The sequence below is a fragment of the Myotis yumanensis genome, unplaced genomic scaffold (assembly GCF_028538775.1).
Source record: "Myotis yumanensis isolate MYYU_CA2020_CCGP unplaced genomic scaffold, mMyoYum1.0.hap1 SCAF_17, whole genome shotgun sequence".
NCBI classification, from domain to species: Eukaryota; Metazoa; Chordata; class Mammalia; order Chiroptera; family Vespertilionidae; genus Myotis; species Myotis yumanensis.
In genome coordinates this window covers 8,560,201-8,585,876 of record NW_027223768.1, presented here as the reverse complement: position 1 = coordinate 8,585,876, position 25,676 = coordinate 8,560,201, and the positions used below count along the sequence as shown (strand labels likewise).

At 51.7% G+C, this 25,676-nt stretch overlaps 1 protein-coding gene across 1 annotated transcript in view; it reads left to right on the top strand.

The window, feature by feature from the left end:
• Window positions 1–340: 340 nt before the first annotated feature.
• The window catches only part of TSPAN2 (tetraspanin 2), a 32,948-nt gene continuing 7,612 nt past the window's right edge, over window positions 341–25,676 (top strand). The window contains exons 1-4 of the mRNA XM_070396378.1: window positions 341–435; window positions 12,022–12,124; window positions 23,473–23,570; window positions 24,770–24,844. Of these exons, the coding sequence (XP_070252479.1) occupies window positions 367–435; window positions 12,022–12,124; window positions 23,473–23,570; window positions 24,770–24,844 (345 nt within the window). The 5' untranslated portion in view covers window positions 341–366. The remainder of the gene's footprint in view (window positions 436–12,021; window positions 12,125–23,472; window positions 23,571–24,769; window positions 24,845–25,676) is intronic.

Below are 25,676 nucleotides of genomic sequence, written 5' to 3'. Positions count from 1 at the left end.
TCAGATAACCACATGGCGGGGCGCCCGCGGGGCACGTCGCTCGGCACCGGGAGGGTAGGAGGCGGTCCCTCGTTCCGGGGAGAGCGGGGAGGTGCCCTTACTGGCCGCACGGTGCCCCCACCCCTCGCCAGCCTCACAGCTGGGGTCCTCCCGGGCCCTCTCGCGCCCCCTGCCGGGCTCCCGGGCTCCCGCCCCGCCCCCTGCAGGTCCGCCCCCTGCAGGTCCGCCCCTCCGCCCCAGGCCCCGCCCCCGCCCCGCGGGCCCCGCCTCCAGCCCCTGTGGCCCCGCCTCCTCCCGCCGGCTCCCGCTGCTCGGGGCGCTCCATCGCCGGCCTGGGGACTTGGGATCCCGCCGCCCGGCCGCAGCATGGGGCGCTTCCGCGGGGGCCTGCGCTGCATCAAGTACCTGCTGCTCGGCTTCAACCTGCTCTTCTGGGTGAGGCCCTGAGCCGAGGGGCCGGGCAGGGGCGGGCCGGGCAGGGGCGCGGGGCCGGGGTCCCTGGAGGATGGATCGCTGCGGGCGTCCGAGCCGGGCTCCGGGGGAAAGCGGGGTGTTCCGCACGGCAGAGATGAGAAAAAAGGCAGGCGGCGAGGGAGGGGCGGGATGGAGAAGGACAGAACGGAAAGAGAGGGATTGGGCAACGAGAAATGGTGAGAAGGGGAGACACCGTCGGCTCTTCCCTTTGAGGAACCTCTCCGCCGGGGTGTCCCTCTCGCAGCTGAGGACTCCAGGTGCGGGGACGCTCGCTATCCTCACGCCTGGGGGCTCCCTCCCGCTGTGCGCACGCCCCCCTGGTCGCGCTCCTTCCCCCTGGAGCCTGGGCCCGGCCAGGGCGTTAGGAGGTGGGGGGCTTACATGGGGGGCTGCCGGAGGTGGTACCCCATCTGAGTGTGTGGTCTCACCACCTGGCGTGATGGTTTTGGCAGGAAATTGGGGGTAGGAGAGAAAAGGGTTTGGGGAAGGGGGAGAGGGTGGTCCTTTCCCTGAGCATTAGGGAGGGGTCCGGCTGGATGAGAGGAGGTGGTGATGCTCTTCTGTGCAGGGGAGCAGCGGAAGGGAGGGGCCGCAGCATCTCCCCCAACCCCCAACCCGCAGCCTCTGCTACATACTAATGCTCCCAGGGATGATCTCATTCAACTTTGCATTGAATGAGCTACATGCCCGGGATTCGTGGTCCACAGAGAGAAGGGCCATGACCCCTGTCGCCTATATATTGGAGCAAGACTAGGTCTAGGCCATCCCTAGATCCCTGGCTACCCTATCTCAGGCCCTAAGGGACTGTGGGACAAGGTCTGAACATTGTCTGCTCCGCACATTCCCTCTTGGGCTTCCTGAAGAGAAGGTCAGCCAGGATAACTGCTTGGATAGACCCAGACGGAAAACACAGATCGTGCTTTGGGTGAAGAAGTTCTGAGAGGCAGGAGGGAGCAGCAGGGCCTGGGTGCTTTGAAACAACGGGATGGGGGAGGTGGGGGTGGTGGGGGAGGTGGGGGAGGTGGAGGAGGTTCTAACTGCTCTGGGGAGGTTGTCTTCCCGTGCCTGCAGCTAATCAATTATTGAATGATGGGCTCTGCTCGTGTCTGCCAACCCATTAGCCCAGAAGCCTGGGTGACTCCAGCTACTCAAGCTCTCGGAGGCCGTAGCCATCCTGAGCACCCTTCACCAGGGAAGGTGTGAAGGAGGTAGCCCGAAGACAGCCCCTGAGCTTTCAAAAGACACATGGCTTTTGTACACCTGGGCGTCTGCACCCAGCGCACTACAGGGGAGGGGTAGTATTTCTACAGGCCCTTTTGCTGTGCTTTTGAATAGTCTGGCTTAATTTCCAAAGCTGTTCATGATCAATGTCGTGCTTCAGTGACCTCCTTCGCTCTCACTGCTTACAACTTGGAAAGGAGCTGTATGTGAGCCTGAGAAAGAATGCTTCGGCTGGGTTCGGTGCCTGTTCAGTGCTCGTCGTTGTGCCAGCCTTCCCAGGGATGAGAGGAAGCGTTCTTGAACTTTTTTTAGTGTGTCAGGGGCAGTACTATGCACGTGGCATCATTATTACCTTTAATCCTCACAACAGTCCTCATGTGCTTACTGTTGTTGTCCCCAGTTTTACAGATGAGGAAACAGAGGTTCAGATAGGTTGGCTTACCTGAGGTCACACAGCCAGTGAGTGGTGACTCAAACTCAGCCTACTTGCTGCTCAGCCCTGTGGTACATTACACTCCTAACCTGCGGTTCTCCCAGTGGTTCCTGCACCAGCAGCAGCAGCATCTCCTGGGAACTTGTCGGAAATACACATTCTCAACCCAGTCCCGGCTGCTGAAGCAGAAACTTGCGGGGAGGGACTCTGTGAGCTCTTTTAACAAGCCCTCCAGATCATTCGGATTTGTGCTCAAGTTTGAGAGCCACTCTGTTAAATAATCCTTAAACAAGCATTATAAAGATAATTTCTACACGTATACATAGATATGTAACTTATCTGTAATAATAAAAGCGTAATATGCTAATTAGACCGGATGTCCTTCTGGACGTCCTTCCAGACAACCTTCCAGATGAAGCCGAGGCTGCGAGGGAAGCCCGGGTCCCGGGTGCTGGCAGCCGGGGAAAGGAAGGCCTACTCTTGCACGAATTTCGTGCATCAGGCCTCTAGTAAATATATATAATTTATAAATATGAAACACTGTTCTCTAAGCTGCCAATCTAGTTGAGGACGTGAGACCGATGCCTATAGAACAACGACAAACAAAACGGACAGGATAAAGTCAAGTGAATAATGTCACATTTCTGACCAGAAAGGCCATAAGGAGGGGAAGTAGGAAGACAGCGATGTCTGAGTGCCTGGTGGGGTCAGATACCACCTTTCATGCCTGTGATCCAATGAAGGAGATCAGCACAGGTCCACAGCAATAGTGAGGAGTCAGCACAGTTCTCCCGAAGAAGGGGGATGTCTAAGCTGAACCAAATGGAGGCATGGAGGTGGGCAAGGATGAGGGGGTGACACCGCCTCCAGCTGAGGAACGGAGTGAGGGAGGGTTGACCACCATCTGGCGAAGGGATCAGGCTCCAGTGCCGAGACCCCAGCCAGGGTGCGCTTGAGCAGTGCCTTCTGACTTCCAGCCCTGTCTCCTCATCTGCACCGTTAGGGGAACGGGGCTGCTGAGAGGACTGAAAGGGAATGGGGACCGTATCTGAGCTCACCTTCCTCAGAGCCTGGCACAAAGTAAGTGCTCAAAACTGTGATTACCGAGTGCCTGGCACACAGAAGCGGCAGTAGAAGTTGGCTCTTTCCCTCCCCCCTCCGTGTGGGGGAAGAGTGTGTGCTTGCCCAGTGACTTGCAGCTCGTCTTCGCTTTAGGATAACCGCACATTATCTTCAGTCTGTACTCGTGGACTTTCCCCACTGGAACTGAGAGCGCGCTGAGAGCGGAGATTTTTTTTTTTTCTGTTCTGTTCACGGCTGTATCTCCATGTCTAGAAAAGTCCCCCGCACACAGGAGGCACTCAGTAGGTGTCTGCAGCATGCATAAATGAGTTGCAGGTTAGAGAGCTCGGTACAAGTGGACTTCCCAATTTGCGCTGGTAATGGATTCTCAACTTAATCCAGAGGACTGAGGCCCTGTCTTCCTGCTTATTACCTATTGGTTTGTTCTATGCTTGCACAGATTGAGCCCAAGAGGGGGAAATGGGGCCTTCCTGTCTCCTAATTCCATGGTGGGGGTGGGGGGGGGGCGGGTAGGGGACTGAGGGTCCTGGAACAGCAGCTGCCACAGGCAGCCTCCCACATCTGTACTTGCACAACCAGAGGCAAAGGGGCGAACTGGAACAGGTACCTAATGATTTAGGGAAAGGGATAAACTATCTAGATCTCTCCCTCCACGGTCACTGAGGGAACCTGATTCCAGAGAAGCCCCACCCCAGTTTCTGAAGTTGTTTTTTCCTGGTTAGAGGGGTTTGTGGGAGGTTTGGGGAAGGGGCGCGGGGGCAGGGGGGCAGCTTTCCTGGAAGGAGAGGCTTCAGCTGAGACTCAGGGTCATGTGTGCACACACCCTTGGATGCTGTGCGCCTGCCCTTCTGAGGCATAAGGTCCCCGGTGACAGCACTCCTTTCCTGCCAGGAACTCACCGGGAGGCGGCACCGAGGCGTGGGCAGGGTCTGCTTTGCGGATCTGAAATTTAACCAATCATTTGCACCCCCCTCAGGCAGGTTGGTTGAAGTTGCCTTAGACAGTGCTCCTGATTTTATAAGCATTCAACTAGACCTGGCCAGGGCTGGCCCAGGGCCACTGGCTGTAATCACCACTGGATTTAAAAAAAAAAAAAAAAAAAGTAAAGCCTAGCCATGAACCCCACTAAATTAATTTCTGTTATCATGGTTGGTGTCTAACATTAAAGAAACCCTTCGCAATACCTGTCGGGTCTAAATTTGGACGCTGTAATCAAATTGCATAGCATAGTTCCATGCCCTTCCCTGAAATCGCCTTTATTTTTTCCCCCGTTGCATAGCAATGTAAGTAACACACCGCAGCCCAGCCAGCCACACACGGTGGTTTAGAGAGAAACCTGGGCATGTTTATTCCTTCGTTTGTTGTTGTACGCTTAGCGTCTTCCTATCATTGTGCTTTCGAGCTGCTCGGGGTAACCCACCAACAGGAAGCGGGACTGTTCATTGTTGAAAGGCAGATGCCATATAAGGCTTGGGTGAGGTCGCTTTCTTTCCTTCTTACCATGATTGATGCAGCTTTGGGGTTTCGCTGGGTGATGCCTGACAGGTGCTGTTAGGAGAGACGGTGTCACGTGGCCTCGGGAGTGGGAAATGTTTGAAGAGACGGCAGCTTACAGGGGTTGCCTCCTCCTCTTCCCCAAACTTCTTTCAAACTATAACTTCAGAGCCCCGGCCTGTTGAGAAAGACTGCTTTAAAAAAAAAAATACCTGAAGAAAGTATTCTTTGGGGTCCACCTAAAAGCTAGGCCATCCCAAGAGGCAGATAGGAATTCCCTGGGCCTTGTTGCGGGGTAGTCTTTATTTCTGGTTTTTGTCAATGTGGGAAGAGAGTGGGCTGGTGGCTTTACATGTTGGATATTTAATCCTCACAGTGACCCTCAGCTGTCACCCCCGGTTTACATGTGACAAAACAGGGAGGCTTGCTCAGGGACTCGGAACCAGGCAGCACGGAGCTGGACTTCTGTGTGTGGCCCGGACTCAGTGGTGGTAACCACTCCAAGGCTGCAGACTAAGGGGAGAGAAGCTCGAAGCCATGATGAGCACGTGCATCTAGACCTGCACTGTCCAATATGGTGACTACGCTCCTACTCACACGAGGCTAGCAAATTCAACTAGTATTCAAAGAAATCTAATATTCAGCTCCTAAGCTGCACTAGCCACATTTCAATGCTCAGTAACCATAGATGGCTAGTGGCTGCAGTACTGGGCAGCACAGAGAGAGAACACATGCATCTATATCACTGGAGAAAGTTCTATCGGATAGCTCTTGCCTACATATAGTTATTCTTTCTCTCATAAATTATTTTCCCTGTTTTTCTTTTATTAGGTCTTGTAAACACTAAAACCAAAGAGAGAGAGGAAACCGTCCCTGGAGGGGGCACTGGCACAGCGAGGAGGTTTAGAAAACTCAGGGATTTCCGTGTGTCATGGAAAGAGTGTGGAGCGAACCTCAGAATTAGTAGAGGAAGCAGCGGAGGGCCAGGCTGTTGGTGCCTTGGGAGTGGTGTTTCGTCTCTTGAGTCAGGTTCCGTTTCGGTTTGAATGTAACATTAGCAAGCCTCCCAGCATAATAACACTAAGCGCTGGGCGCTCGCCGCTCTACGTCTGTAACGTGAACTCATTTAATCTCGTGGAGAGGCACTATTACTACCTTCACTTTGCAGTCGAGGAAGCTGAGGGTGAGAGAGGTTAAGTGACTTGCCCAAGATCACAGACTAGTACATGGCAGAGCCCGATTGGAACCATAGAGCAGGAGGCCGCGGAGCCCCTGTGTTCATCCCTCCAGCTGCTCAACACCACAGCTCGGTGCATGCGTGTGTTTTTGCTAAGATCCTGTGTAAGGGCGTCACTATTCAGTGTGAACACTCAGAAGTGGTAAAGTTTCTAGAAGAGCAGTTGGCAAATGTTCCAAAGAGTGTGCCAAGCCCTCCCCTCCCCATCATAGTGGTGATTGGGAAGGAGTCAGGTGATTAGCTGGAGAGTCAGGCAGGGCTGGCAAAGTCCCGCTGTGGGCAGGGGCAGGGGCCTTGGAAGCTGCTGCCACTCACCCAGGAAGCCCCTTGCTCTCCCTGTGCACCCTCCAATCTGTCCAGCCCCCTGTAAATGCCCGGCCCCCCCGTCTTCATGCCCGCAGTGGTTTCTGGTAAAATTGCTGTTAAGAAAAATCTCTTTGGAACACCAAACTAGCCTTTCATGATTTCTACTGGATTCCATCCAAGCTAACATTTTAATAAATAAAGTGCTGTGGCTTGTCCGAGTCTAACCTGAGTTCTGCTGAAACATTTGATTCTCCCATTGTCTCTCTGTAACAACTAAAATTGGGTGATGAACTTTGTCATTGACTAATATTTAAGAATCCTGTTTATCTGCTCAAGAGTAGTTCTTGCAGACTTTTTCTTTAATCCTTACCCAAGGATATGTTTTACTGCTTTGAGAGAGAGAGAGAGAGAGAGAGAGAGACATCTGTGTCAAAGAGAAACATCAATCAGCTGCCTCCCTTACCCTCCCCAACTGGGGATCGAACCCACAGCCTAGGTATGTGCCCTTACTGGGAATCAAACCAGCAACCTCTTGGTGTACAAGATGACACTCCAAACAACTGAGCCACCTGGCCAGGGCTCTCAAGCTATCTTGAAAGATATTAGCCTATTAAGTAAATATTGTTTAATGTCCTGTCTTTGTTGACATAAAGCTCGATAGAGATGAGATGTCGCAGTAGTCAGTGTAGCCCTCAGGTAACTGTTTACTCAGTGGCTGAGCCTGGGACAAGAGCCAGCTGGATGCTGCAAGGAAGAAGTCCAGAGAACACAGAAGACCATTGTTGTCCTCCGAGAGCTCATCTCCTGGGTGAGGGAAGGCAGACGTCACGTGTAAGCCACTTGGGTGACCTGGCGGGTTAGGTTTTAGTTCTCTGTGTATTTGATGTTCACTTGATAAAGCCATCTGCTCCCTGGAACCACTAGCCCGTGGTCTGTGACATTTATTTTGCTGTTTAAAGGAAACTATGCAGCTATCATCTTTCTCCCAATTCTTGCTGGCCCCTCCTCCTCTCCTCCTCTCCCTATATTTCTCTAGAGAAAGCGCATTACTAGTATGTGTAACCATGGAATAAATACAACACACTTTCCACTATTTATATTTATCAGCCTCATCACTCACAGCAAGCTTTTCATCAGGTTAGTTTCCTCCCCTGAGCGTGGTATCCCCCCAGCACCTCTCTACTGTCTCCTGGCAATGCCACTTGATCCACGCAGGTTACTTCATAACAACCTAAACAGAAGAAGGTATGTTTAGCACAAATACATAACCCGAAGTTCTCTCCAAGATGCATAAGACTCCCGATGTGGTCGTGGTTTGGAGTGCGGAACCCTTCCAACAGTGCACAGAATTAAGCACGGATTGATTTAAAAATAGATCCTTACCTGAAGGAGGTCTTTCAGGAATTCCTTAGCATGCGCCGTTCCTAGGAAATTATGAGGAGGAAAGTCCTAGGGGAAATCAGAACCACGGGTATCTTACGATTAGCTATCTCCTCACCCCTGCCAGGGTCCTGCCCCCAGTTCCACCTCACCTGGTCCTGACGTTGAGACAAGGGCAGCCAGGGTCCTCGGGGTGCTTGTGCACGGATGTCCTGTGGCATTGGGCTCCTGTGTTTCTTGACAAAATCCTCAATTCTGAGAACGTGCCGTCTGAATCCTTGCCTTGGCTTTCACTGGGATGAAAGCGTTGGGAGCTGGCTTTCCTCTTGGAAGAAATTAGCATCGTCTTCCAGAGCACATGCGCCTCTGCCGTCCACCTGCTGAAGGGCGAGACCACTGTCCTGTGTGTCAGGCTGGTGTGCAGTCACGTGACTCCATCCGGGGTGAGAATTGCCAAGAGCACATATCAGGTTAAAAGCCTTTAATGGCAGCTGTAGGGTTCAAGTGTCATTTCCAACTCTGTGTGACTTCATCCCAAAGAAGAGAAATGCAAATGAGTTGGGTCCTGTCTATACATGGCGTTCACCCTGCAGAAGCCAGAATCCAGTATGGCCTTTGCCCATTCTTTCATCTGAGTGGAGTGTGTGTGTTGCTATAATGGTGTTAAATGCTCATATGCTCCTGCCTGTAAAAGGCATGTATAGAGTTACTCTTTGTGTCCATGTATGATGCGAAGCACACATCCCCGCAGGTTTAGGAAACATAGAACTGACACCACGTGCTCTAGTTTTGTCTTGTTTTTCTGTGGGAAAGTGTTTGCTGTGTATATTCCAGTGTGTTCACACTGCCTTCCGAGGTGTCTGCACAGTGTTGGTGCAAATGAATTTGAAAACAGTACTTGGCCAGGTATTCCCTGGAAGGGCTGTGAGGGAGGTCCTGTCAGCCTGCCAGAGCTTTCCCTTCGGCTCCTCACTGTGTCTGGCATCAGGTGACCCTCCTAATGGTTCCCACAAAGGGAGTGGCTCCCATCTCCCCTCCAGGCTCAGCCATGGGCTCTCCAAGCTGGTAGCAAGCTAAGTATAAGCCATGAGCCACGGTGGCCCCAACTCGCCCCTGAAGTCCCAGGCTCTAACCTCCCTCAGACTCCTCCCTCCCCAACACAGTGTTCCAGGTAAGGAAGCGAAGTCCTTACTCACACTGTCCACTCCTCCCTCCAGCTCTTCCCTGCTCAGGGACTTCTAAGTCACTCTTCCAGATGTAAATCAAAATGGAATGGCTTGTGCAGAGCACTGGTTGTCCCTGGACAGTGTGAGCTCACTGCATTGGTTAGTTATGCGGTTACCTTCCCTGTTAGGGTGAGTCCTGTCCTTTTCATCGCTTCCCTAATGCCTAGCTCCGTCCCTGGCCAGGACCACAGCTGATCCCCTAAAAGACGGGAGGAAGTGAGAGGAGATGGGGCTGGGGACAAGAGAAGGAAAGGGACCAGAGGAGGTCGCCCCGTGTTCCTTATTCTGACATTGGCTGGGGTGCAGTGTTGTGGCGGAGACTGAAAGGAAAGGAAGTATGGGTGGGGGCTGGGGCTTTGTTCTAGCACTTGGAGTGCGGGTGAATTTCCCGCCAAAATATAAGATGGCTCTGTCTTTTGGTTTTGTTCCATCCACCAAAAGGGTGGATTACAAACAAATATTTGGTAATACGCAGTTACAATCGGCCCGAGTTTACACGTTTCCCGCACTCCACCGCAAATCTATATGAACCGAGTTAAAGACGGCTCCCGCGGAGTACGCGCAATTTACGCGAGCCGACTTAACTCGTTTCCCGCACTCCAAGTGCTAGGAAGGTTAAAACGTAGGATTCCAGGGGGCTGCAGGCTTCTGGCACGTCACTCAATGAACCTTCTCTTCCAGGATGGGGGACCCACAGAGCGATGGGACTCCATGACAGTGGACTCGCTCACTGTGTTCCTGGCCGGGCTAGACTTGGTGTGATTTTTTTTTTTCAAGCAATTTCTAGAAGAGCTACCCAAGCCCAGCGAACACAGTCATTCAAGAGCCTTACAGGAACGGGGAGTTTAAACGGACCCTTTTGGCGACATGGTCTCTGTCGATGCCACTTTCCAGAGCAGTGACCGCTGTCCCGAGCAGCCTGGGGGCTGGCCGGTCGTCCCCAGTGTCCCAGCAGCGGCGGGAGGGAGGATTCCCTCCACACAGTGATGACATTCAGCTAAGCCACAGTTTCCTTGACTCAGGAGGAAACCCGTGTGGTTTGGGGTTTGGGGGGGCGTGGATGAGCAAAGTGCAGATATTTTCTCATTGTCCCGTGGCTTTAAATTGCAACCTCTCTTTTCATTTTCCATTATGCATCAAACACATCTGTGCCAGTCGCGGACAAATGTATTCCATCTGGGGGGATGATCCAGACAGCCATAAATTAGAGTCTGTGTACGGAGTTGCCAAAAATGTGGCCGCGGGGTAGGGTGTCCCTGGGACCAGTCCCCTCCCCCACAGTCTGCTGGGTGGCTGCAGGCCTTGGCCTGACGCCTCTGTCAATAGATTTCACTTTGTGTTTGGAAACTCTTTCCATCAAGTCGCCACGGAGGCGAGGCGGGCATGGGTGCCTCCGAGGCTCTGCTGGGCACATCCGCCCCTCGGCCTCGGGTGCTCCTAGGACGAGGCTTTCCCAAGGGCATCACTGTCTCCCGCACCTGAAACAGCAATGACCTTGAAGCTGGTTTCCTCCCAAACTAAAGCACGACCTAAGGAAAACTCTCCCCCCTTTGTCTTGATTGAGCAAACTACCACATTATACGTTTAAAAACCACAACATTTTAAAACGTAGAAGCGGACTAGGTGCTTAACTGCAGAAGACTTGGAAAATAGAGCGAAAAGAAAAAGTCACCTGCAATCCCACCCTTCAAAGATAGAGATTATTAATGTTTTAGCTTGATTTCTTCCAATATTTTTCCATGCGATGTTACCCTTTTTTTTAAATAAAAATAAAATCCTTTCAAGCTGGTGGAGCCCAGTGCCTGGGTCTGCCCTCACATTATCCAATTAGTGCTTAACTCAGCGGTGGAAACTCTTAGAGCCTCCAGCTGGTTGAGCCGCCCTCTAGCTCCTCCTCGCTGAAGTCACGCCACGCTTCTGAGGACCCGGCCACCGCGGGAGCTGGCCCAGAGGGGACAGAGTGCGAAGGAAAGATCCTCAGGTTAAACCCAGCCAGCTGGCCCCAAGGGGCGGTGCCGGTCTTACAAATAGCCCCCCGGATAGAAGGATCCCGTGGACAAAGGGCCCTGCCGGCCCCTGACTTTGATATTATTTTTCCTTATTAAACCTCGACCTCGCTGACCACGTCCTTCTGTCTCCCTGTGGGGGTGGGACAGCCTCTAACAGCCTCTACCCTGTTCCCGGGTGAGAGGCCAGGGCAGCCCAACGCTAACTGGAGGGGTTGGCAGAACCAGGGGCTACTTTTACATCTCAGCACCCTTGTCCCCGGTGCCTTGAGTCCCAAAGGTGCCCAGCGAACGTCTGTGGATGGATTGATCCGATGAAATTCCAGATGGGTGTGTGTGGACAAGGGGGCGCGGGGCTGGAGCCTGCCGGGGCATTGGGGACCGTCCCAGCTTCGGTGGGGAGCCTCACGAGGCCCTCAGAGTAGCCACAGGGAGCAGGCGATGACCCTGCCAGCTGCCAGCCTGGCCACCGCTGCCCGCGCCAGCCACTCAGCCTCTCCATGAGCCGCACCGCACGGCACACAGACCATGCTTTTTCAGAAAATTATTTTTCCTTTCTCACTTTCCATGGAAACTCAAAATAGCAACCAAAAAAAAAAAAAAAAAAAACGGTCAAGCTCCCTCCCCGCCTGCAGGGCAGTGACCGTGACCGAGGAGGCCCCAGGGGAGGGGAGGGGGGTTCAGATGCCTCTGAATCAGCTCTCACTAGGCACTGCGAGCCCATGGGGAGTGGGCAGGTCGGAGGTGGTGTGTTTGCTTCCAAATTAGAGAAGCGTGTTTCCCCCGGGTCTTGGAGTTCATCCTGCTCTTGGTGACCCAGGTCTGAAACACTGCCCCCTGTCTGTGTGGCGTTGGTCAGGAGGTCCAGAGTGCCCTTAAGGGACAGGGGGGCAGGCACCGGTGCCTTCCAGGGGGCCGGCAATGGAAAGTTCTTGCTGAGCCACCTCCAGGCTGCCCAGGGCTGGGTATGCCCATGACCCCAGGGCAGCCTGCAGAATGGAAGAAACTCCAGTTCCAGCGCCACACCAGGGACCCGGGGGCTCTAAGCACTTCATGTCACCTCCTCTGTGAAACGGGAAGGATGTGGCCTTCCAGCCCCCAGCACCCTGGCCACCGCGCGTCCCTCACCTTCTTTATAAAGCTCTCCTGCTTGCTTTTCAGTTGGCGGGGTCGGCCGTCATCGCCTTTGGACTATGGTTTCGGTTCGGAGGCACCATGAAGGATTTCTCGTCAGGGAACAAGTCCCCAGAGTACTTCTATGTGGGTGAGTGACGTGCTTCCCTAAGCTTTAGCCAGGGCTGCCCCAGAGGCCTGGGGAGACCGTCCTGGACTCTTGGGGAGGGGAAGGGACAGAGGGAAAGAGAAAGAAGCCACGCCCTGAAGACTGCACCTGGGCCTGCGGTGGGCAGTGCGGTCACATGGTTCACCCCTCTGCTCTCCAAAATCCAGGAAGACCAGTGGGAGGACTGGCCCAGGGTACTTCTCAGCCACTTCAGGAAAAGCAGCCCAGAATGTAACTACAATTCATTTCCAAAGAATTTGGACCTCCCTTCTGCCCCAGTGAAGTGGGTATCCACGCTCCATTACTCACTCGGCCATCTGGAGGGATGGGTCCTGCAGGGTCAGGGTTCTACTTCGTGGTCTTGTATCCTAAATTGTCTATGACAAAAACAGAGCTCAACATGAAGAGACAGCTTTGGACAGGGTTTGGAGGTGCTAATGTCAGTCCCTCTGTGACTAGGGACCGCAGAGAACGGGGTGGGGGGAGGCAGGAGAGAGGATAGGAGAGGGAGAGGGGGAGAGAGGGCAGGGCTGTCCTGGGAAGGAGGCCTCAGTGGGAGAGGAGCAACCGCTCAGCTCCCTGCAGCTGTAGGAACAGGGTGAGGGGCATGGGGTAGGGTGTACCTCCCATTCAGAGACAACGTGCTAAGTGGGCTGAGCTGAGCCTCCCCCTGGGTTTAGAGTTCTCTCTCTCTCTCTCTCTCTCTCTCTCTCCTTCCTGGACTCTAGGTTTCACACACCTGAGACCATTGTCGGTGCAGGTGATGGCCCTCTGCCGCCGCCCCTGTAAGCTCCACTCCAGCGCAGAGTGCACTTCAGTGGCATGTGGTGCCTCTGTGCTTGGGTGAGGCCGGTTTGTGTGCCTCAAACCCCAAGAAGAGCAGGGCTGCTTCCAGGGAGGGACCACGTCCAGGCCCCTCAAAGAGCCAGGGACGTCCTCACGAAGGGCCGCTCCCAACTGTATCCCCCCTCTTCCATTGCCCTTCCCACCCCACCCCTCCTCTGAGGAGGGCAACCAGGCTCATGAGGGCACTCTTAAGGGAAAGTAACAGCAAACCTACTAAAAGATGGACAGCGATAAGGAATCCCACGCCTCATCAAGTCTTAGATGCAGCCTTTTTGTAAACACCCAATTATTTTCAGTTCCACTAAGAAAAGAAGAAACGCTGCCATTGTGACTAACAGGCCATGAAACATGCATCCTAATTTCAGAAAGGTTAAAATGTAAAATGGATGGAATGTGGGGAAAGAAACATGGGGGTGGGACATTCCAGATTTAGCTCAGGGTTCGACACAGTCATCAAGGACACAGGTATTTCTCATCTCTCTACTCACCACCCTCGGGACCTCACAGGTCCCCTCGATTGTAAGACAGCTGCTGTGGCTCCAAGCATCGGATCCTCATACAGCAGCATCCAAAGGAGAGGAAAGGAAGTTTCACCTCATGCGGCCCTTCTCAGGAATGAATCAAACCTTTGTCAGGAGTCTCCAGCAGGCTTCTCCCTGCAGCTTTGGCCAGAACGGCACGGTGTGTTCATGCCTAAACCGTCACGGCCAAGAAGAGAATGAATGACGAGTGGGAGTCCCCTGGGCCTGGAAAGGGGCCCTGGCTCCCCAGAGGGCCTCTGACACTTACACTAAATCCGAGTTCTGTTACAAGGAAGAAGCGGAGGAATCTGCCATCTGGCTTAACACGGAAACACTCCTCTTTTCCACCCACACGGTGTCCAGGTGGTACCCACGCTTCCATGCGAAAGCTAGCCTGCACCTTTAGCATATTCTCTCTTCCCGGAGGAAGCCCTGGCTCTGAAGCCCTCAGAAGCGTTCCCCTCGCCCAGAGCAGACCCCAACCCCCAGATGAAGCTCCGCCTGCACCACCTCCAGGGACTCACGGGCAGGCAGGGGAGGGGAGAAGGGATGCAGTTCCCTCATTTTCTGATATTCCAGGCCCATTTATTTCATAACTTGTCCTGCGATTTCTAACTCCATTTTAGCATAAACATAACTCAGTGCCCGCTGGATTGACCACAGCGAGGTGCAGTCCACTTTTCAGGGGATTCCTGCCTCTCCAGACGTATGTGACATATACAATGACCAGACAAGACTCTCTAGCAGGTGTGAAGTGCCAGTGGGCGATACAGAGGCTACCACTGAATTAAGCCTGAGAGAGAATGCTGCAGCTGGCGGGATGAGCCTCGGGGTAGAGGGGCGCTTAACCGGGGCCCTGGAGGACGGATAGGCTCCAGGGAGCCTGAGTTCGGGAGGGCCCCGATTCAGGACGCTGAGTCAGCATGACAAATAAATGGCAGGCAGCCGCCACCCTTTCCCTCCTGGTTGGCGGTTCTGGCTGATCGTTCAGGATACACTTATAGGGGAGTCTTCTTAACCTAGCCCCTCCCAACCATTCACAATAGTTGCTTAGGGGGACATCATTTTCCCTCCCTGCTCTGAATTCAGTTACTTGATGTTCTAACATGAGGTCAGTCCCAATAAGACAGTGGGAGTCCTTTGCTCCTAAAATCCAGGCATGTTGGCGTTCAGGGTATTAGCATTCAGCCTGTCTGCTCTTCACGTGCTGTTGGGTTTGCGCCGCAGCCCTGTTTATCTCAGAGTCCTCAGGTGTGACTGCCAGGACTTTCCATCCAAAGCCCTCAGGTAGGTGGGGAGGAGTCCCCTCAGTCAGAACCCACACCTGGGTAGCATCTACCAGTTCAGTTGCAGTCATACATTCTCCTTCGGGTTGTTTGAATAACTAACCACCTAACACCAGCCACCACACCACCATGTTGGAGGTTGAAAGACGTCATCACTGTTATGTGATTTCTGAACTTGACCTGGAAATTTCAGCCACAGTAAAGAAAACTCTATTTTTGTTATTATTATTTTTTGTTAATCCTCACCCAATGAAAAAATATCCATTGATTTTTAGAGTGGGAGAGAGAGGGGAGAGAGAGAGAAAAAAAAAAACCACATCAATGTGGAGAGAGACACATCAATTGGTTGCCTTCCACACCTGCCCAGGCCAGGGCTGGGGATTGAGCCCACAACCCAGGTACATGCCCTTGACTGGGAATAGAACCCTCGACCCCTCAGTGTGAGGGCCGATGCTCTAACCACTGAGTCACTGGCTAGGGCAAGAAAAGCCTTTTTAAAATGCCACAAAGACCTAGGTGATGTGAAAAATGTAAAAGAATTCATCTCCCTTTCAACGATGATAAAATCTGGCTGTTAAAATGTCTCCGTGGTTAGTTTAAATTTGGGATTTCATAAAGTATTTGGTTTTAGGCATACGTGGTTATGCATTCAAGCAGGGGTGCCTCTATTCTTTCTGTTTTCTGTAGGCTCCTCTGTTTGGAAAAAATGGAATCTATCATGGGGACATCAACCAGCATCTATCCTGGGCTCTGTGGTCACACAAAAGTGTGAGGACACTGGACTTGCCCCATGTAACTTGCATCTATTTGAAAAGACTCTCAGATGTGACAATTTAACTATAATAGGAACTACTGTGTGACTGATGCCAGCGAAGTGGTGTTTGCAGAGGGTGCACCAGGTCACTCCAGGCTGGCGAGGCAGGAGGGAACGGAGTTATGTTTAAAAAACCAGACTGTCATCACGGGAGAGGATGAAGAATGAGGACTGCAGAGGCATTGGGGCAAGAGGACAAGGCATGTCTGCAGGAAGTGATTAGCCAGCCTTGCTGGGCAGGGGAGTCTCAGTGGAGTGTAGAGGGCTGGGGCATGGTGGGAGGTAAGATTACAGATGTTGGGGAGGGACAGAGGGCAAGTATAGAGGGCTGTGAGTGTTTGGGTTAGTTAATCTGGTAGGGAGTAGAAGACTAATTTAGGGCTCGGGGGAGGTCTGACCAAACTGCAATTTTAAAGAGATTCTTTGGGCAGCAATGGAATGAGGAGAGTCACAGGACTAAAAAGAACAAGCTAGATTGAGTAGAGAGGGTATAGGGGGGCATAAACGGTGATGGAAGGAGACTTGACTTGAGGTGGTGAACACACAATACAATATACAGATGATGTGTTATAGAATTGTATACTTGAAATCTATAAAGTTTATGAACCAGTGTCACCCCAATAAACTCAATAAAGAACATGCTAGATTATTGATACAGTCAGACATAAGGGCATAACCCATGATGGTTGCAGTAGGAATTGTGAAGAAAGGAACAGAAAACAATAAACATTATCAAACATTACTAAGCATTATTAAACAACTAGAGGCCCAATGCACGACATTTGTGCACTGCGGGGGGGGTGGGCAGGGGAGGGTTCCTCAGCCCAGCGTAAGCCCTCTCACAGTCGGGGACCCCTTGGAGGATGTCTGCCTGCTGGCTTAGGCCCACTCCCTGCGGCAGTAGGACATCCCCTGAGGGGTCCTTAGCGTTGCTGCGGAGGCGGGAGAGGCTACCGCCACTGCTGCTACGCTCGCCAGCCATGAGCCTGGCTTCTGGCTGAGTGGCGCTCCCCCTGAGGGAGCACACTGACCACCAGGGGGCAGCTCCTGCATTGAGTGTCTGCCCCCTGGTGTCAGTGCGCATCATAGTGACCAGTCATTCGGTTTATTTACATATTAGCCTTTTATTACATAGGCTATTATCAAACATCATTAAATTCAAGGACAGAAGGAATCAAAAGAACAAATGATACCAGTAATGGAAACAAGGCCAGGAGTAATAGTCATGATTTTTAGATGGGAACCTGGATTACAGAACTAAGGGGTCCTGCTTAGTCGGGGGGGGGGGGGGGGGTGTGAAGTGGGGGAGGGGAGAATCTACCTCAGTCCAGGGAGCAGCCTCGGTCTCTCTGCTCCAGAAACAAAGAGCTAGTAGCTCCCAGGTGTAGATGTGGGGCCAACACAAGAAAACCTTTCTCATGAAGCTGAGCAGACTTCCACAGATGAAAGTGAACTCACCTCCACAGCGGTATGTAATACACCACTCCCGTGGCTAAATCGGAATGGGGCGTGTATCCATTCAGGAGAGCCCTGTGCTGCGTAAGAAGGTCAACGAGCTCTATGCAAACATTCTCGTTTTTTCTAACCTAAAGCAATGCGGCTGTTCGAGATGCAAGACACGGCATATCTTTAGGGACATATCTTTAAGGACTCTTTTCATTGCAAATCCCAGAAACAACGCAAATCATCTTGAGCAAAGCAGAAATGTCTTGGCTCACATAACAGAAGTCCAGGATTAGCATGGTCTCGGGGCCACGGGTGATGTAACTGAATCCAGTCTGTAGCCAGCTCTTAGCCATGCTTTCCTTTGGCGCCATCTGGGCAGGTTTCCTCCCACAGGCAACAAAGGGGCTGCCCGCAGCTCCAGGTACATCTCCCAAGCAACTCTGGCAATGGAAAGGCAACCAAAGTCCTGAGCCCCCCTCTCCTTGGCAGTCTTGGGCCCTGAGCCCCTTCCCAAGCCAGATGTTGTGGCCAGTGGTCAGGATGGGCCGTTGGTGGAAGCCTGGGCTTCTCACCTGCCTGGGAGCTGAGGCATCCGCCCTCTCCGACCTCAGAGTCAAGGAGGTTGGGTTCTCTGATGGAGAAGATGAGGAAGTGAATTCTGGGGGAAACAGCAGTCCACACTGCAGGGCCAGAATCCCTCTTGCTTATTCTTGGTGGCCGGGGGCAGGCGGTGGGTTTGCCCACCCCCGGTTCTCCCTCGTCAGCCACACCTCCCCTCCGCACGTCAGCCCCTGAGTGGCTGGTGGTGGTAAAGACACCTGTGGTCAGTGCTCGGGGCTCAGGGAGCTGGGTTATCGTAGAATCCTAGCACCAGCTGAACCAGGAAACGAAGGACCAGACGGGGAAGCAGCAGGGGCTGGCAGTAGCCATGGTTCTCCAGCTCTTCCTGGGGGGCTCAGCCCACAGCCAGGTCTACTGACACCCAGGTCTGCACTCATTCCTGTGAAATCAGGGACCTTTTCTCCGCTTCAAATACTCCTTATAATGTAAAGCCACTGAGCAATATACATGTTCATAGAAATCATGTTTTTCCTCAATAAATAATTTCCAAACAGGAAAGATCCCTGCTCTCTAGCAATAAAACGAGAAGAAAAATATGCCAGGATACCATTTAAGGACTTGCAGAGCCAAGAGTGTGAGGTTATCAGACTTTTAAAAGAAGCAGGCTCGGTTTTTGGAAAACCACTTCATGTCACAGGGTACTGGTCTGTGTATTTTCTTTTCAGAAGAGGTTCCAGAACAACCAACCCATTGAGCTCTTATCACCCCTCTGTTGAAGAGTGTTTGGGACAGGCTTGGCACAGTCAAGTGGCTCTTAAAGAAATAGGGCCTCACAGCCTCGAGTCCCTCTAGAGAAACCTCAAGAAGACACGTGGTCTGGCTCCCTGCTTCTGGGCGGGTGACTGCCACACATTGTAGGAGAAACCCTCCCATCTTTGGGGGGATGCTTTTCTTCCTGGGATCCTCGGTCCTTCCTCCCTAGTGATGGAGAGAAGGTCCTTTCTTGGGATAAAGATCCGGACAAGATCTCGCTGCCAGGATCCAGCCTAAGGGGAGTGCACCAGGGTCATGAGGGAGTGAGATAGACTGACCGCCGCCTGCTGCCTCTTCTCAAGGACCTGTGAGTCCAGGCCCAGGCCTGGCAGCCAATCCCCGGTGCCTGTATCCACCGGTGCCAACGTGGAGAAGGAATCTAGCAAAAGTGGAGTTGGCAGCAGGAACGGTTGGAATGACCTGGTGTTTCCTAGACCCTCTCCATTTCTTCTTTTTCGTCTTTCAGTGAACTCGCCTTCCAAATCCCACCAGCTGCCCTCTGGCTTGCTGTTCATTTGTGTCTGGGGCTGCCTCTTGGAGGGACAGACCCCTCAGGGCCCAGGATTCTCCTGGGAGCAGTCCCGGCGGCCTGAAGGCTGCAGAGACTGTGGGCTCGAGCACATGCAGTCATGTCTGAGCCGAGGACGCTCGCAGGTTGGCTGCACGGAGGGGTTGCCCACAGAAAACAGCCGCTGGGCTCTCCAGGATCCTGGCCGACTGGGGCTGCCGCTCCCTGTCGAATTCCGTCGTGGAGCCTGGCTTGGATTGCGGCTGGATGTGTACAGACTGTGTTCCAGACTGCCTGCTGAGGGGCTGGCTTGCCTTTTAAACACTGACTCACTCTGGTTGTTTTTTTTTTTTTCACTTCTGGGTTCTCAGTTGTACCCGAGAGTCGTGGTAGCTGCATAACAGAGATGGGCTGTAGCTGACGTGGCTGAGACAATTTCTCCAAAGCATCTTAAGAAGAGAGTGGATCGTTATGGCCATATCGCAGATAACAAAACTGAGGAACAAGAGGCTTTACCGAAAGCCAGTTGGCAGCCCTGGATCTCTGGCTCCCAGCTCTGTACTTTTCCAGGAAAACCCACAAGTAATCTAGAGCAGCTCTCCCCTCCCCCACTCCCCCATTCCCAGTGCTTTTCCCAAGCAAGAAGAAGAAGAACCCTCCTGCACTTACAAATTGCAAAATTAATGGATTTCGAGCTAAGAGAGTCCCCGTTCTGAGTTCCTATTGGAAGGAGTTCGGGTGTGCACTTTGGAGCTGAGCCCTGGCTCAGGCCAGGTTTGCCCCTCACTAGCTGTGCACTCTGAGGAAAATCACTTACCTTCTCTGAGTCTCAGATTCCTCAGCTGTGCAATATAAATACTTCATAGGGCAGTGTGAGTAGATGATTTAACAGATTTAATACCTGATCTGTCATAGCCCTGAATAAATATTTGCTGTGGTTATTACTGGAATGAGGGCAGGCTGCAGAGAGAGCCAGCCTGTGGACGCATAAGAGAACACGAGACAAAAGGAGGGGTTAGACACCAGGTAGTCAGAACAGGAGAGTGGCTGATGTCACTGCTTGTCTTCTCAAGCAGCAGGTTCCTGTTGACTGCACTGTCCAGGCCCAGGCTCTGGGAAGTGGGTTGAATGACTCTGTGACTGACACGTTAGAACAGTGCTCAGTAACTGATGGCTGCTGTTCCTTAGAGAGAACCCAAGATTTCACCTTCCCCATGAACTAAGTCCCATCCAATATTCCAGACACACCTATAATTATGTGCGTCCAGGGCAAGCTGGCAGAGAGGGAGGGAGAGTTGCAGAGGCATAGAAAAATATTTTTAGATGAAAAATAGTCATTAGCCGGCTATGAAAACCATCTGCTGCCACAAAGCCACTGTAATTAATGACCGTGCCACGCACCATCCAGTCCCTGAAGGGGGGGCCATTGTAAAGCCACCTGGACGGACGCAGACAGGGCTTTGAAGAGGGCGCTGTGTCTCCTCTCTGTGTTAACTGAAAAGAAGAAGCTGAGACCTAAGAAACAAGTGAGGGTGTGGTCAGGGCATTTCTAGCAGCATGTCACCTGGGGATCACGCATCTGGAGGCCCAGCTGTGATAAAAATGCAATTTCAAAGTGGTTTCTCTTCTTTCCAAGTCCAGGGGAATAGGCCTCGGGAAGCCTGGGGAATTGGGAAATAGGTCAGACACTTGTCACACAGGCTGCTGCGGGAGGGAGAGGGCTCTGCAGAAACCATCTTGGAATTAAAATGTGACAATTAATGTATTCATTCAACAGCTATTTTTGGAGCCAGATCAGAAGAGAATAAGGTAGCCTGGGAAGCCACAGTGGTGTGCTGAGTATTAACAACTAGATCAGCAGGCCCAAGGGACCTTGCCACTTGTTGGGTTTCTCCTGATCTTCCCTTCAGCTCCAACAACCAGGGCTCATTGGCGCTGGGCTGAGTCAGGGGCCCAATACACACAGAGGTTTGCTAAGGAGAGGCCTCCGGGACTGGGGCTGCTGGGGCAGCATCAGGGTGTTTTGCTGTGAGTTCTGGGACTCTGACAGCCTAACATATGAGTACAAGTAATATTGTACAAATAAGCACATTTTCTCAGGGAGCTCATGATTTCAGAAGGGCAAGGACTCTGCCCGAGGGACCAGCGAGCTTGTTGCCAGTGGGGGCAGCTCTTTCCTTCTCAGGCCCTGGGGCCTCTGTCTGCTGCACTGGGGCCTTTTCTCAGGGAATGCAGCCATGTCCTCAGCTACTTGACCTTGGGAGAGCCCAGCCCTGTGTGGCTTCTTGGACATCTGCTGGGATGTTTTTCCAGCGTGTGTCTCTTAAGTCACGATGAGCAATGGCAGGCAGCCAGTACAGGACTTCAGATCTGGTTTGCTCTCTCTTACTCTTCACACCCAACAGCACTGACTGAGATTTCTGCCATGTACTAGGCATATTCTAGGTCAGATGAGTAAGATTTAACATCTACAGAGAAAGACACATATGAGAACCTGCAAATGCACAAAATGGAAAAGAGCAGGTGGGGTTAGAGCCCAGTGAATTCCCATGTGGCTGGAGTGCAAGATGGATAAAGATCAGGGGGTGGGGGGCCTAGGCTGTGGCCCCAAGCAGAACCTGTGGACTGTGTCTTGCAGTGGGGAGGCAATGAACGGTTGTAAGCAGGAAACGGATACAATGAGATGGTCCGCCCATGAGACATTCTGTGAGGAAACTGACTAGGCGGTGTGGTGGCTGCCCTGAGCCTGTGTGGGTGGGGTAGGAACCTCCTCCAGCCTGTGTGTCCTGCCTGGAGCCCTCTTGCTCCCCTGACCCCCATGAGTAAAAGAGAAATGTAACACTTGCCTTACCTATGGGGGTGTTTTGAGGAGTCAATGAGATGATAGAAACAAAAACGCTTTGAAACTTAAATTTTTAAAAACAATAAGGTGTTTAGGAAGTGGGACCAACAATAGTATTACTAGTATTTAAATATGGAATCATTTCTCTCGTTATGACATCCATTCCTCATTCAATCACTCCTTTAGAGGGAAGGAGAGAGGAGGAAGTGGCAAAGCTCCTAGGACTGCAGAGCAAAGGGCTTCCCTGGCCCAGAAAAGGGCCCGAGAACAGTGCGTGCCTGGCAGGAAGCAGAGCAGCCATCGCGTCGGGGAACAGATCGGTCAGTGCCCACAAACACTGTCAGCACCCAGAGGGGCCCCCGGAGGGACCCTGCAGGCCAGGCTCAGGGTTTCCCCATGGGTGTGGCACCCAGCTCCCCACCCTTGCTGTGAATGGGAGTGGTTTCCAGGTGACTCATATGAATAAAATGCAAAAAATAACATAGTGGTGATCGGCATTTTTCTAAGCGAGTCAAGTGCCAGGCCTGGTATTGTGTTCTAACTTATCTCAGGATCAGAGGAGGAAATAAGAAAAGACTTGGCTTCGTTTCTCTCAGAACAAGAACATCTCTGCCCTTTTCTTCCCCTGTGAGAACAACTGTTCCTGTGGCCCGACTTCGGTAGTAAGTGGAATTCCCGCTGAATTAAGGCTGCTATTATGCTGCAGAGGCAGGGTAGGAAAATGGCCATGAGATGGATATTTTTATCCCAGCTCGATGATCTCAGGCAAATTGCTTAACCTTTTGGAGCCCAGTTCCTCTGTCTAAAAAAAAATGGAGATAATAATGGTATCGCTTCGTGAAGATTAAATGAATAAATCAGTGCCTGGAGAAATGAGCCCCTAATAAAGGTAGCTGATGTTATATTAATAGCAGCATTATTTGCTGTACTAGTATGTTACCTTCTCACCTCCTCAGTGGTTGTTCTTGTAACACAACCTCCCATAGGTCTAGTGTATATGGTGTTGCCCTCCAAAGTTTAAAATTCACACAAAACCTATTGCCTGATCGCCGTGTCCTCCCTCCTCTCCTTAACCAAAGCCCCCTCTGTGTCCCATCCTCTGCCTGCTTCCCCATCTGTGCCTGGGCAGATGTCAGCCCCTTTCCCTCCCAGACACCGTGTCCTCATGGCCTCTCAGGAGATGGGGACAGCCATTAATTCCAGAGTCCCATGAGCAGCAAGGGGCTCCTAGGGTGGTGTGGGGGGGGGGGTCCCCGCTCTGGTACTGACTCCTGACTGCTCTGACTCAGTGTCATCAATTTCACACCAATGGTAGCAACACCCACTCCCCAGGGCTGATGAGAACCTGGAAGATGAGGTGCCTGGCATACAGGAGGCCTGTGGGAGGATTGAGAGCAGGGCAGGGGTAGTGGAGCTGGGACAGACCAGCCAGCTTCCACTCCTTGCCGAGCGGGTCCCCTCACCTTGGTAAGCTTGGCTTTCTTTGCTCATGGGGGACAATAGGAGCCCTACCTCTCAAGATCCTTGTGCCGCTTAAATCAGGTGAGTGAAGACTCTGCAAGCTTTCCACAAGTGTCACCCACTGTATTATTAACAGCCAGTGTCCTGCCCTGCAGCCACTTGGAGCAGTGGTGGCAGGACTGTGCAGGGAGCACGTGCTGGGATCAGCGTCCCGTCCACCCTCTTCCCACAGGGCTGTACGTGCTGGTGGGAGCAGGGGCCCTGATGATGGCCGTGGGCTTCTTCGGGTGCTGCGGAGCCATGCGGGAGTCACAGTGTGTGCTCGGATCTGTAAGTGGGCGCCAGGGGGGAGAGGGGAGGGAATTGATCTGCAGGGAGCCCCACATCTGGCCTCCAAGCCAGCTCTTTCCCTGACCCACTGAGACCTTGGCAATCACCCCTCTCCCTGAGTCTCGTTCCTCCATCGCTTGCATAAGAACAATATTATCTTTGTCCTGGCCTCAAGTGGAAAGTCTGGGCGGCGGGGCTGGGGGGGTGGAGGTCATTAGTGTAAAGATGTTTGGGGAGGAAAAGTGTGTAGTAATTAAAAGGGGCAATTATGATTGTTCTTTAAAAAAATACTGTTTCATAGCAAGTGAGGCAGCTAACAGGTTCCAATAGCCAGGGAAGGGCTGTTATCTACAGGAAAAGCATTGCCATTTGAGAGCAATACCTTCACCAGACACCCCTCTTGTGGCTCATTTTAACAAGCAGCCTGTGTCTTTTAAAACATGGAATAATTGCTGTTAACTGCTACGCAGCCAATGCCAGCGTGACCTAAGAGAAGCAGGGAGAAGGGAGAAGCTGGGCAGGAAGAGAAGTGTTTCTATTTCTCCACAAGGCATCAGACACAGCAGGTGTATTAGGCCGCTTGTCCTTGCTCATTGCAGTTGTTGATTTTTGCGATGTAAAATGTCTAACTCATTTCCTCACCCTCCATTCTCTCTCTTTCCCCCGCCAAGCATCGCCACCTCCTCAAAAAAGCTTCCAGACTGCAGTCTCAGGTCACACCTTCCCCAAAGCCAGGCCCCACCAGTCCCTCTCTACTGCCTCTCTTATGTTTTTACGGAACCTCTTTTGTCCACCGAGTGCTCACTGAACACAGGTGGTGGGATTTCTATATTGCTATCTGAAATTATCTTACTCAACTTTTATTGCGTTACTCATTTATCATCTCTTCTCCTTTCTAATATGAGGTCCATGATAGCAGAGGCATGAGGATCTTAGTTATGCACCACTGCACACCCAGCACCAAGGACAGTGCCTGGCACAGAATAAATGCTCAATAAACAATTGCTACATGAATGAAGTAATGAATGAATGAATGAACGAATGAATGAACTACAAGGGCACTACGGAGCAAATGCTTCTTGCTATATCAATTCAAAGTAATAACCTTGCCTAATAGTTTTCAAGTGGAACTAGAGTCAAAGAGGCTAGATACATTGAAAAGTTACTAAATTAGTGAAGTTAGTATCTTCTCTTTGCAGTTTTTCACCTGCCTGCTAGTGATATTTGCTGCTGAAGTAACCACTGGAGTGTTTGCTTTCATAGGCAAGGATATAGTAAGTAAAACCGACTTACAGTTTCTTTTCATAATGGCTAAAGTGTTCTTGTTATGGCAAAGGAAATGAGGACAGTGATACCCACAGTGATATTACAAAACCAAATAATCCCCACAAATATTGTTTACGCAGAACTCTTTAACCTGCAAGTATTGTTTGGAACTGAGCATATGAGTGTGCGGCACATATGTGCACGCATTTCTGGGGGGAAATAGGTCATAGCTTTCATTAGATTTATAAAGGGGTCTATGATTTTTTAAAGGATCAATAGTATAAGATTATCCTGTTTGAAATGGAATAGGGGTCAGATTGCAGACATGAGGAAGAGGGTTCGGGGAGAATGTGCATTCTCATCCCTTGTGACCATCATTTGTCCTTAGGGCTTGGCCTGGACAGGGGCCAGGTCACCCTCAAAAACTAACGCTGACCTCTGTGAGCCAGTGAAGCCAGTTTATTTAGATTTGTGCTCAGACTGTAGGTGTCCAGAACAGGCCATCGGGAGAACCCACAGAGGAAGTGGCCTTTTAGGAGATTAAAACACACTGTGGTAGAGAGAGGAGTGAAAAGGGAAAGGAACAAGAATGGAATCTTAAGTTTACTATATTTCACATAAACTCACGGGCTGTCACTATGGTGTTTATGAAATTATTTTAGATTTTAAAAAATGGTAAACATGTATAATAAATAAATATCACCTTGTTTGGCATTTTCCTAAGGTAGCTGGTTATGTTAGTAAGTAAAGGAATTGGTCTCATGATTTTTTGAGATTTCTGTGGATTTGGGATCCCAGGCCTTCATACTAGAAAAAATTGTTCTCTGAATTTTGTGTGAT